General features: G+C 34.8%; 1 protein-coding gene across 2 annotated transcripts in view; it reads right to left on the bottom strand.

Annotated features, from left to right (window-relative positions):
* The window catches only part of SKAP2 (src kinase associated phosphoprotein 2), a 172,585-nt gene that overhangs the window by 16,810 nt on the left and 142,754 nt on the right, over positions 1 to 13,021 (bottom strand). For both annotated transcript variants that reach the window (XM_069461838.1, XM_069461839.1), the window contains exon 10: positions 2,630 to 2,707. In XM_069461838.1, the coding sequence (XP_069317939.1) occupies positions 2,630 to 2,707 (78 nt within the window). The remainder of the gene's footprint in view (positions 1 to 2,629; positions 2,708 to 13,021) is intronic.

The following is a 13,021-nucleotide window of genomic DNA, read 5'->3' as shown; positions in this document are numbered from 1 at the left end:
TGGTCTACTTTTTAAAATTTAAAGTGTGGTTAAACATACACAAAAAACTTAAGCGTAGATAAAGCCTGGTCCAAAGCATGATAGGTATAAAAAAGTTAACACTGTTCACCTACACACTGAAAAATAATTTATGTGAGATATGTATTTTTTTAAATGGGATGAAGCATAGTATCATAAATATACATTTTGAAATACAAATTAAGTCTGTTTAGTTGTCTTTACTACATGGATTAATATTTCTATTGTATCCACATTATGATCTATATTTTCAAAATTACACAAAAAAATCACGAATCACCTTATTATGTTTATTTTTCTGAGAGGCATAAATGATTAAAAAAGAAGATAAGAAAAAAATAAATTAGCCTGCCTATGAAGGATTTAAACAATGTACTTGCTTCTGCCTTTAAAAACATACAAGAACAGATCATTGGGCAAAGCTGACAACTGTTATGAAAGTATCAACTAAACCTGTAAATGGTGTAGATGCTTTGCAAAGACAAAAACCATGATGATAACAAATGAAACAAATGACAAGAAGATAATGGAGAATCTCTCTCTGGGTGTTATAGATTTAAAAATTATTTTAGAAAGGTAAGAATATTCTATAATATTCAAAAAACTCAAATGGGATCTTTATACACACATACACACGTATCTGCAAGATACATAAGCTTGAACATGAACAAACTTGTAAGAAAGACAAGATTAATTTTGTTTTTGCTTACATATTTTACATTAGAACAGTTTTTTTTTTTTTTAGTAAAATCAGTCAATGTGAAAAATATATAACATTCTTGAGTAAGGTTAGAAGTTCATGTCATATGATGCTCAGCAAGATAGTAATACCCTTGTCAACTCACTGCCCTGCATGGCAAACAAACTTCTAGTGTTACATCTTTGACAGCCTAGGGAAGACCAAAGGTCACTTCTATGCAAAAGCATTAAAACTGTTGCTTGAAAAGAATTTCATGTCACTAAAGATAAGAATTATCGTAGTACTTTATAGCTATTGCATGAAAAGCTAAATCTACTTATTGCATTCCTTTGAGGAAAACTGATTTTTTTTATCTTACCCTCAATGGCAAAAATTCGGGAGATGGTTACATTAAAAGGATTTTTGAAAAATATAATTGCTTTAAGCCAAAATATTTGTACCTGAGAAAGATTATCTTTATGTGTCTACTTTCTATTAATATATCTGCATTGAAATTTTAAACAAAGAAAACTACATGTTTTTGGCAGAAGCTTCCTGATACATAACCCAGAACATACATACTTAAATTACTATAGAATGCTGTCAAGGTTTCACTAAGCCTCGGTGTTTTACAGCTTCATTTTACAGGATTGGAGTGCTAACATCTAATGACTCTGTCCCACTTCCTTTCTGAAAAAAGCAAACCAAAAGCTTCTGCAGCAACCTGCTTCTGCTTTCCTGTCCGGGTCCAGAATCAGGCCTCTGTTTCCTTTCCACATGTCACAGTAGGAAGGACTCTGGAAGGCTACTTCCTGAACATACACTTCTTGTCCACCCTGCCTCTGACAGCTTGAAAGAGTGATGTATGGACATATCAGAGAAGGGAAGGTGACCCCAACTCCAGCTTTTTGCAAGACACGGGGATGAATGGCAGACCTTGCCCCAGCTGAAATGTGGCTACGAAGAGGTGTAAAGTCCTGATAAGAAGGCAGTCCTCCTCTTCTTTCCGTGTAAAAAAATTGCTGGTTTATCAAAACTAACCTCATGTTTGCATTACAGATACAGTTTATCTCCTGCTAGTTGGAAATAACAACAAGCAAGAAAAGTCCATATCATGTGATTTTGTACATAGCATGTGCAGCTATTTTTCCAGTCTCAGTCGTAATTAGTACTTGGGGCCATTTGCCAAGTGGAAGTGGATAAGGGGAACATCCTTCCTAGCCTTCTAGGCCACCAGTGTCCTTTTCCAATTTTTAAGCTGCTGTCACTGGACTCTGGCATTTCTTACCCAATTCATTTGCTTTCTGTGCTAATCATATGCAATGAAGATATGCATGGCCAACATTTAAACAGGCTGCAGATCAATTAGCGGTCTTAAGTTTATCTGATTTTTATCAAAGAAGACAGAGCTGCGGGTCGATTGTCAGAGCCTGTGTCAAGTTGACCTTTTCAGAGATGTCTACATTGCCAGTCCCCTGGGCAACTTGTTGTCCCCTGTTAGTCTCTGAATGGCAGAAGTCTGTTCTGCTCAAGCACAAAGTATACACAGATGTCTATATTACATTCTTATAGATTTGACAGCAACTGCATGTTGTATCTATAAACTGTCCTTTAGCAGTGACACTTCCTCAATGATGATAAGCTAATTTATGCAACTAAATCTCCTTTGTGCAGAAATGAAAGCTAATTGAGTCATTACAAAGTAATTCAGGAAGGAATACCTTGTATAAATTGGCTTACTTTATAAATCCTTCTCAAGTGGTTTTCATGCATCCTAAATGGGACTAAGCAGCTTATCAGCCATAAGATATCCAGACCAAACAAGGCAACTTCGGGGAAGCTGTGTATATGTCTTTAGAGCAGTAAGAAAGTGGCTAAAATCAAAGTAAACAACACCAAAATAAGACTTCAGGAATTTATACAATTCATTACCTAAGGTGTGATGAACACTGTCCTGATTCATCTTCCTTTGTTCTTCCATTTTCCCTGGAGCACCGTCCTCTTCCTCCTCTGTAAACAGACAGTATCAATGACACACTGAAGGGTTTCCTCAGGGGTAACAGTACAGCACTCATGCCATTTTAAGAGCAAAACTAAAAGTTTATAACACATAAATATTATTTTTTAAAGAATGAAACTACTCAACGTTCACATTCCTTTTTCAATAATCTAACACTGAACAAATAAACTACTATTTCCAAATTGATTTGATAAAATTTAAGATATGTACTAAGGCACTGCATATTTTGTTTTAAATACTTATAGAAACTTATCTGAAACAACCTTAAATTCACGAAAGCCCTTAAATTCGGTAAAATAACATCCAGAATTATACCCACAAACTGCATTATACTGTGTGGTAGGAGTATCACATATAAAATCATGGTTCCCTAAAATGTCAATATAGCAAGGAGAAAATGTGTCATTTAAAATACAGTTAACCTATAAGTCATTTACTGAGTATCAGATATTTCCATATGTTTTCTCACTTAATCATCACAGGAAGATACCAGAAGGAGCCTTGCCCTTCAAGGTAATTGCCCCCAAATTATATTGAGGACCTACTACTTGTCATGCACTACGGTAGAGATTAAGCTTTCATAGATAAATAATTTTTAAATCCTCATTCTATAGACCAGTTAATTTTTAGAGACTCAAACAGGTGAAGTAACTTCCAAAGAGTGTCATTCAAACTGAAGTCTGTGATTATAAAGTCCATGTTCTTTTTCCTAGACTAAAATCACTGATATAGTCAGTGATTTATTTATATTCTTTCCATATTCTCCTATCACATTTCTTCCCCAGGTTATGGAAGACAAGAAGACAAGAGCTAAAGGAAAATGGGCTAACGGGGCCTCAATCTGGCAAGTGAGGCACAAAGTACTGAAGGAGTGCAACAGGGAGACCATCCCACTGGGGGACACCATGAAGGCTCTGTGGGATGAGAGAACTTAATCAATGAGAGATGGGAAGTAGGATAGTTCCACATAGAGGGAAAGGCATGAACTTTAAAAGAACAAGGCACAGTAACATTCATTCTGACTAAAGAATGTGGTACTCATGGGGAAGAGCAGCAGGGGGGATAATACTAGTAGTTTGGGCCAGTTGTTGGGGGGCCATGAACATCTGGTTATTGATGCTGGACTTTTATTTGGTGGGCATTAAGAGCCCTAGAAAGTTTTTGAGCAGATAAAGGGCAGAACTGAAACTATATTTCAGGAATGAACATCTGACCCCATTGTCTCGGACAGAGGGCGTCTGGAGGAGGGGCAGGGAAGGGGACCACTCTAGATAAAGGGGAAGGAAGTCCTGAACTGAAGGGGCAGAGGAAATGGAAAGGAGATGGATGAAAGATAAAGGAACTAAAATTGATAAGCTTTGTGCCTAACTAGTTTTGGAGGAGTGAGGGGGGGAAAAAGAGCAGTCAACAGTGGCTCAGGTTTTGAGCTTAGTTAGCTGAGAAATGGACGTAATATTCCTAAAAAGAGGATAGCCAACATAATCTACCCTGCTCGGGGAACACAAGGAGTTGTGTTTTTGGCATGAGGGATTCAGTGTGCTGGTGGGGCAACCTAGAGAAAATGTCCAGAGGCAACTGGGAAGTAGGTAGACCACACTGGTCAGGACTGCAGGTGTAAATGTAGGAGTCTCCTGCAAATTTTAAATGCGGATTAATCAAAATCAGCATTTCAATTGAGCTTGAGAATTACGGTACTTAAAAGACAAATATAACTGTTCTGAATTTTTGTAAGTCAATTCAAACAAAATAATGAAAGCTCCAATATAAGAAACAGCTGAAAATATACGGCACTTTATATATATTGTTGATCCTAACACTGACAATTTAATATGGTTCCATCAAATAGCAATTAATACTAAACACTAAATCCCATCTCTTTTCTCTTCAACCAGTAGTTGCTTCACTTATGCCGAACCTTAAGGGCTAGTTATCATAAATGGGTTAATAGGTGTTTCCACATAAATTTTAAAGGCAGAAGGGACAATTACAGTCCTTTAGTCCAACCTACTCATTTTACAGATAATTTTTTAAAAGGTGAAGGAAAAAGCTATTCTTCCTTTTCACACATTCTCTTTCCCTAGCACTCACTCCCCTTCATTCCAATTTGGTCACAAATTGAATAATAAGGAGTAAATTAAAAAATAGTTAAGGGCATTTGTCCTCAGTCAAAAGCCATAACCACATCAATACAGTGAGCACTATTCTTGGCTTTCAAGGAGAGACTGTGGGATTTTAGACTCATCACCCAAAGTCAGCATCAAGATATCATAAAAAATTAATTACAATAATCACATAGAAAAACTCGGCTCTTTGGTAAAGTTAACAATGGATTTAGAAGAATTTATTACTATGAAATTATTTTTATTTTATTAAAATTTAAGTGCCTATAATGTGTGCTCTGGATTGTATACTGGTGCCAGAGAACCTTGTCCTTAAGAAATATATTCTTAAGTTGTCAGAATAATGATATTAAAAATATTTACTTAAGTATCAACATTTACTGTGAAGTATCCAAACTGAAATCCATGTGAGATGCTATTTAATAAGCAGTATTTTAGAAGACAAGATGCTCATTAAAAACACTTCCTTTTTTCATTTCAAACCTAGTACTGGTATTTTCAGGTCAAAGCCTTATGAATTTCATACATCAATTTTTCTTAATATTCAAATAACTAATTTTATCTTGAGCTAACAATACAAACAGCTTCCATATAAAAGAAAGGAAAATAAGATTTGGTACGTGTTTTTAAATCTTAGGTGGGAGGAACCTCTGACTGAATATTGGCTAGAACCTGGCATAAAGGAGATGTTCAATAAATGCAGAATGAGCAAATGGGTTAAAAAATCATGAAAATAAATCCTAACATATTGATTTATTAACAGAATAAAGCTCTCCACACCACTAAAAAAAAAATGTAAGGACAACTGACCAAAATTCTAGGCAATCACCTTTACATTATATTGGAACTATATACACTCACATATTGTTTTATTTAGGTTTATTATTAAACATTTTATTTTGGTGTTGAGGTACAATGCCATTATACAATACTAATTAATACCTCAAATAGTCAATGTTTGTGAGTTAATATATTCCATTCAATATTTTAATAACAGTAAACAAAAACAGCTCAGCTATGCAGTAAAATCCATCAAACCACACAGATGGTTATAAGGTTTTCATTATGTGGTTTCCATAGCAATCATATTGCAAATCTGGAAGCTTCTTGCAAATAAGCAGCTTGTATTTACATGCCTCTCAGCTGCAGCACAAAACTCTTCAACGTGTGAAGTTATTATTCCAATCACATATTGTTAGAAGAATCATCATGAGATTTTTTTTTTTGATCAAACAAGATGAAAATAACAATAAAGCGAGCTAAGTGCAGAAGATAATTCAAACATGGTTACACATTTACTAAATTAACCAGTGAGTATTAGAAATGTTCTAGTAGTCATCAAAAGGTTTTAACATTAAATCCTGTCAAAAATATAACACTTCCAGGAGCAATCAGATCCTATAGAACCCAAAAGAATATACTGTACCCCAACCCTCTTTTTAACAGATATTTTGCCTTTTCTCCGAATTGAGCAAAGAGAGGAAGAATAGTAGGAAATTTGAGTCTCCCAAATTTTTTTGGATGACTAACATTTGAGGAAATGCTTACTGTGGGAAAAGTCAAGACCTTTTTTTTTCCTTTTAGATGAATCAATTTAATTTACAAATTGATCCAGTTCCATAACAGATGGATTATTACCTTAAAAAAGATTGCAAATCTGTCTAGCTATGCAGTTTTTATAAAATGGCTATTTCTGGCTTACTAATTTTCTTATTTTTAGCATAAATAACCAAAAAGAAGAGTGCTGAGCAAATGACACATTTAGCTGACATTGCTTGAAAAGGGCTGAAGACAATTTGTTAGCACCAAGTCAGGGTGTGTGATGTTCACATCAGGGCTGAGGATTGATTTTATCATCTCTTTCAGGGAGAAGAGGAAGACAACATAAGAAAATCTCTGACTCACACAATTATTACCTTTCTCACTAAACACCCTCAGAAAACAGCTTTACTGAATTACAATACATTTTAAAAGACATAAAACACAGAACCAAAAGTTAATCTGAAATAAAATTTGAATTTGGATCTTGACTTGACCAGGCATTATTTGATTATGTGACTATATATTTTTCTCAAGAGAAGTTAATATTTATTGCTTAAATGTTCATACTATATGTACTTATATCCATTATGTAACTAAATCCTCATAATAATTCTATGAAGTAATAGGTACTTTTATCATCTATTTTATGAATGTGAAAAATGAAATTTACAGAGTTTGAATACCTTGTCCAGGTTCACACATCCAGTTAGTACATGAGCTGTGATTTAAATTTCAGGCATGAGCTATTAAGCCTTAGCTCTCAGCCATAGTGTCCCTTCCATGATTTTCATTAAAACCTTTAAGTTACAAGAAGATTGTTTTCTGAAGTTTTATTTAAATATTGGCTGTTGGTGGACCTGGAAAACATTTTCACATAGGTGGGCAGGTTCTGTACGATCATAGCATTGTATCTGATGTACATCTTAGGTTAAACAATCTTTTTAGTGCTGGTTTAGAAACAATTGCAACTTGGGGTCCCTGAAACATGTAGTCTTCTCCTTTCTCCCAGCTTTCCTTCCCCACCTCCAGCTTTTCACAAACTAGACTGCTCCTAAAGCCACCCCACACTGGTCTGACACTTTGTAAAGGTTTCTAACACAACTCTTAATTGAAGACAGATTTATTTCTAAGCTATCTAGCTTCTTTTCTTTCTCAATTTTAATAAAGAAATAAAGAAAAAATGTTTAAATGGAGATGGTAAAGGTGAGTCTTTCTACATAAAAAAGTCTGAAAGAAGTTGAAGTTCACCTACATTTAGGAGCAATGGGCTATCCTGCACATTTCATCGAGCAGGCTCCAGGGTATTGCAAGTAAGATGCCCCCACATGGGAGAAGATGACAGAGACATGGGGAAACAGAAGACACTGGCTAGGCCTAGTGCTATAGTATAAAAGAAGGGACAAATGCTGAGAGGATTCACACAAACAGCACCTCACCCTCTCTTCTTTCCCATGACCTGTGGCAAGCCACCAACATTGGAGGAAGGGTTGGAAAAGTTAAAGAGTAGAGTCCAAGGGGTATGAGCAAGAGATTCAAAATTATGACAATGAGGGAAAGTGAGTTCCTTAAGGACTTATAAATCTAGTACTATTATTAATATAAATGTGATACTTCTAAAGGATTTTTCTATTTAATAGACTGATATTTTATAGTAATGAATCTATTTTATAAAGATATAAGCATGTGCCTTTTAGCATTACACAAACCTCAAAATGAACAGAAGGATAAAGATGACTGAAATAGCATAATTAGAGTCAAGTTTACTCTCATGGAAATTAGCCAAAGTGGGGCCTTTTTTTTTTTTTTAAAGACAGAGTCCTGCTCTGTTGCTGGAGCTAGAGTACTATGGTGCAATGAAAGCTGACTGCAACCTCCAACTCCTGGGCTCAAGCGATCCTCCTTCCTCAGCCTCCCAAGTAGCTAGGACTACAGGCTTGCACCACCACACCTGGCTAATTTTTATGTTTTTTTTAATTTTTGTAGAGACAGGGTCTCACCATATTGCCCAGGATGGTCTTGAACTCTGTCCTCAAGCAATCCTCCCATATTGGCCTCCCAAAGTGCTAGGATAAACCACCACAAAAGTGGGGCCTATTGTTGCAGCTCCAGTTATTCATATAAACTGGACATTGCTTCTTTTTCTTAGTGTCATCTCTGTAGTACAGAGTAGGAAGAATAATATTTATCCCACAGAACTCTGAACAAGGATCTGGAAGGACAATAAGATAACCGGACTTCTCAGAGGAAAAAAATGTACAATTAGTATGCAATATCAAATTTATTACCTTAGGAGCTAGGTGTTTTGCAGCAATTTATTAATTTAGCAAGAAGGTTAACATGATATAAAAGGTAACAAAATAAACAATAGTTGTTCAAACACACAATCTAATTTTCACCTTTGACATTCTATCATTATAAGGTTTAATATAGAAAGGTTATTATTGTACTTCAAAAGCAAAAGCAAATACCATTAGATTGTAGTAAATTTCTGTACTATGATATTAAAATTAATACTTTAAACTCAATTCTGAAAATGTAAAAATAATGATTTTCCAATAGAGATTACATTTGTTAACATGGTTGGGATGTTGAAGGAGAAACTCAAACGCAAGCAAAGATCTCTTTTGACAGAATCAGGAAAAAAAAATCTTAGAAGTGAAAGAAACCTTAGATATAATTTTATTCAATTTCCTCATTTCATAAAAAGGGAAGTGATCCATGGTGCTGAAGGACTAGACCAAGGTCCCACAGCTTGTACCCTGCACCTTTCTCCCTGCAACTACTTTCTGTGCAACATGCACTGTGGACGTTTCTGAAAAAGTCATCGGCTGCTTAAGAAGTACTTCCCTATTTCAGGAGCTGTCTTATACACACTTGATCATCTACAGGCAATTATGGCAGACAGGCAAAGCATATAGGTTTAAAAAAAGTTCTAATAGGTCAGACTCTGTTGGTCAGAAGTGACTGTGAGTCAGAAAACTACCCTACTCCTAAAGAGCACTAGACATTGGGAAATTATGGAAGGGGGCTCTTTGTTGTCCCGGTGTATTAGTCACTGTATGATATAGTATAAAATTCCTCTAGCTATCCTATAAAACCCAAATTCTTAAATTTTAATTAAAATTTATAACAAATTCTGTTATACTAAACTTCTTTTAAGCCAGGAAAGTCTGAGTGAATTTATTTCTCAGTTATAGTGACCTCTGTATCCGGCTCTGAATTTCTGGTACAATTATAGGTCCTTTTTTCATTTACATTAACCTTTTTTCTTATTGTTACAAAAGCAATATCTACTCATTGCTGAAAGTCAAAAATAGAAATAAGCAAAAAGAAAAAGATTTTAAATCATCTATGATCTATCCATAGCCACTATTAACACCTCTTTCCAGGCCACCTTTATTCATACATGGGTTTTCTTGATTCTTATTTTTAATAAGAAAATCCCAAATATTTCAATATCCCCATATGTTTCTTATCCCAAATATGTATGTATTTCATTATAAACTGTTTTGAATCCTTTATTAGAAAGTAAAATATTTCATCTTAACTTAGATTTTTTTGTTTGTTTTAAATTTTATTAGCTAAAAAATACTATCTAATGATAAATAGGTAGTGTTAAGGTTATTTATTTATTATAATTGTAATGTGGCTGTTTTATAAGGATCTACAACTGCCTACTACCATCTCTAGAACAAAAGCAGATGTACAGACGCAGAGCTTATTTTGCTCTGTTTCCTCCACTTGCCTATGCAAATATACCCTTCCTCATCAGCACAGTGCACCTTAACCTCATTTTCAAGAACCCAAGAGAGAAAAAAGCACAGACTCATGAGAGGAATCACCACCATTACACTTATTGGCTCCATAGCCCTTGTACCAGCAGTGGTTTCCAAGACCCTTTTGGTGGGGGGTGGTCTATGAGGTCAAAACTATTTTCAAAATAATACTAAGACATTATGTGCTTTTTTCACTGTGTTAACATTTGCAATGATACTGCAAAGCAATGATGGGTAAAACTGCTGACACCTTAGCATAAATCAACGTAGTGGCACCAAACTGTCATTGTATTTTTCACTGCCTTGCAACAGCATACAAAAAAAAAAAAAATAGAAAGAAAAGAAGCCAATTGCACTGAAGAATGTCCTTGATGAAGCAGTAAAAATTATTTTCACCTAGTATTAACCTTGAGTACATATCTTTTTAACATTCTGATGAAATCAGAAGAATGCATAAAGCTCTTCTTCTGCATCACCAGATGTGCCAAGTATGAGTGTCAAACTGAACGAGCATTTTTTTTTCCCAAGGAACGCCATTTTTACTTGAATGACTGACAAACTATGGTTATTCAGACTTGGGAATGTGGCAGACATTTTTTCAAAAATAAACACAACTTGTCATTTCAAGGAAAACAACAGTATTTATTGCCAATGATAAAATCTGAGCTTTTGAGCCAAAATTAGAATTTTAGAAACTTGTATCTGACACTGTAAGCTTGAAAGCTCCCCAGTATTTAAAGATTTTTCCAATGAGATCAAGGGTAATATGAACGAAATGTGGTTTTTTTAATTGTGTCATAATTGTGTTAATATTTGGAAGTGCTGCATAATGTAATGAACCAATATGTTCCAACGGACCAAATGCATGATGTTACAAAATCAGGCATGTGTAAAAGATCCATTCAAAGTGCAAGACAGACCCATAAATTTTAATGTAAAAGAGTATGAAAAGTTCATTGATATGGTTTCTGATTCCACATTGTACTAACCTTTACCACTTGTCGAGAGTCTTGGTACAGTATCAAAAAAGAATACCTACAATTACCTGCAAGGACTTTTAAAGTACTTCCCTTTTCCTACTACATATCTGTATGAGGTGGATTTTTCTTCATATGTTGACTGTAGTTAAACTAAAACAATATATCATAACACAATGAATGTAGAAATGGCTATGAGACTCTAAATATCTTCTATCATGACAGACATTCAAGGAAGCTGTAAAAATGTAAACAATCCCATACTCTTCTCACTAATTTTTTGGGAAAATACAGTTATTTTTCCTAAAAATAAGCTATGTACACAATTAATTAGGTTTATTTTTATGATTTTAAAATTAGTTAATAAATAAACATTTTTTAAGTTATCAGTTTTGATTTCTAATACAGTAAATAGTAAGAGGCAGAACCTACATAAACAAAAGCTTTTGGGGAGTCCTCAATAATTTTTAAGATTGTAAAGAGATCCTGAGACCAGTAAGTTTGAAAATGGCCGCCCTGTACTTTCTAGGGTAGTTTTAATTAAATATCTAAACATTGTTCATCACCATATGAAAAAAATTGGAATCCTGCTAACCTAGAACACAATTTGATAATTAGTTTATATCCCCAAAGCACACAATCTCAGGATTGACTCACATGACACTGCTGACTCATATTAGTCATTGACCAAAATCCCTGTGTGTTTTTCCCATTTGCTGTGAAGCCAAGTCTTTCCTTTCTTATACTTGTGCAACTAGATTTTTGGAGCAAGTGGGACATCCTATCATATTTCATTTTTTTAGATTTGACCTATGATTTGAGGCTACTGAGAGCAGGCTTCTATATCTTCATCCAAGGGACTGATGAATATGTTGGCTATGACAATATTGAGAATAAAATTCTAAGGCATTCACAAAATCAATTAATTAGCACCCCTTGGGCACAACTGTAGAGTCAGTTATCCAATGGTCTCTATACCTATAAAGATTTCATAGGATTAGATAATTAGAGAAAATGAACAATATTTGATAGCACAATAAAGTGACAACAAACAACAGTAAGTTAGGGTATACTTTAAAATAATTAAAAGAGTGGAATGGGAATACACTAACACAAATGTTAAATGCCTGAGGTGATGGATACTCCAATTACCCTGATTTGATTAATTCACATTATATACCTGTATCAAAACATCACATGCACCCTATAAAAATATACAACTATTATGTACCTATAATAATTAAAACCAAAAATACATATAAAAATACATATAAGACTTCAGCATGTCTTGCTGAAGTCCAGTTATATGTCTGGTCATTTCCTTGAACCCATACTGGGTTCTAATAATTAGTGTTTCATTTTCTAGATAGCATAAAAGATTCCTTTTAATATTTTATGTTAGTAGCTTCTCTGAAGTCCACTTCAAAGCCCCTAAATTATCTAGAATTTTCAGAAGCCACCTGTAGTGGGTACCAGACGCCCTTTTCAGAAGCAAGACAGCCATACTCCAACTGCCGTGTCTCTCACGAGGAATTGCCTTCAATTGCAGAGAATTGCTTCACTCAAGGTTACACCCGTCCCAGAGGACAGCCTGGAGCCAAAGATTAGCTAATGTGAGAATACAAAGACAGGCCTCTTTACTTCAATTTGGCACAACCCTGAGAAGTCAGCCCAACCTAGTGCTTCCTTCTTCACTTTAATCCGAGGGTACAAGATCACTCACCCATAAACCTTCTACATGCAACTGTTTAAAGAGTCTGTTTCAGGGAACCCCACTTAAGATACTGTCTACTCTTTTTGAGAATTTCATAATATAATTGCTAGACATCAGACTTCTAACCACTCTCTCATCCTTCATGTTTCCCTCAAAGTCAGTGCAAGTAGTTCAG

Source organism: Eulemur rufifrons, chromosome 29 (genome assembly GCF_041146395.1).
Source record: "Eulemur rufifrons isolate Redbay chromosome 29, OSU_ERuf_1, whole genome shotgun sequence".
Taxonomy (NCBI): Eukaryota; Metazoa; Chordata; class Mammalia; order Primates; family Lemuridae; genus Eulemur; species Eulemur rufifrons.
The sequence above is the reverse complement of the archived record's forward strand: the minus strand, read 5'-3'. Positions and strand labels throughout refer to the sequence as shown.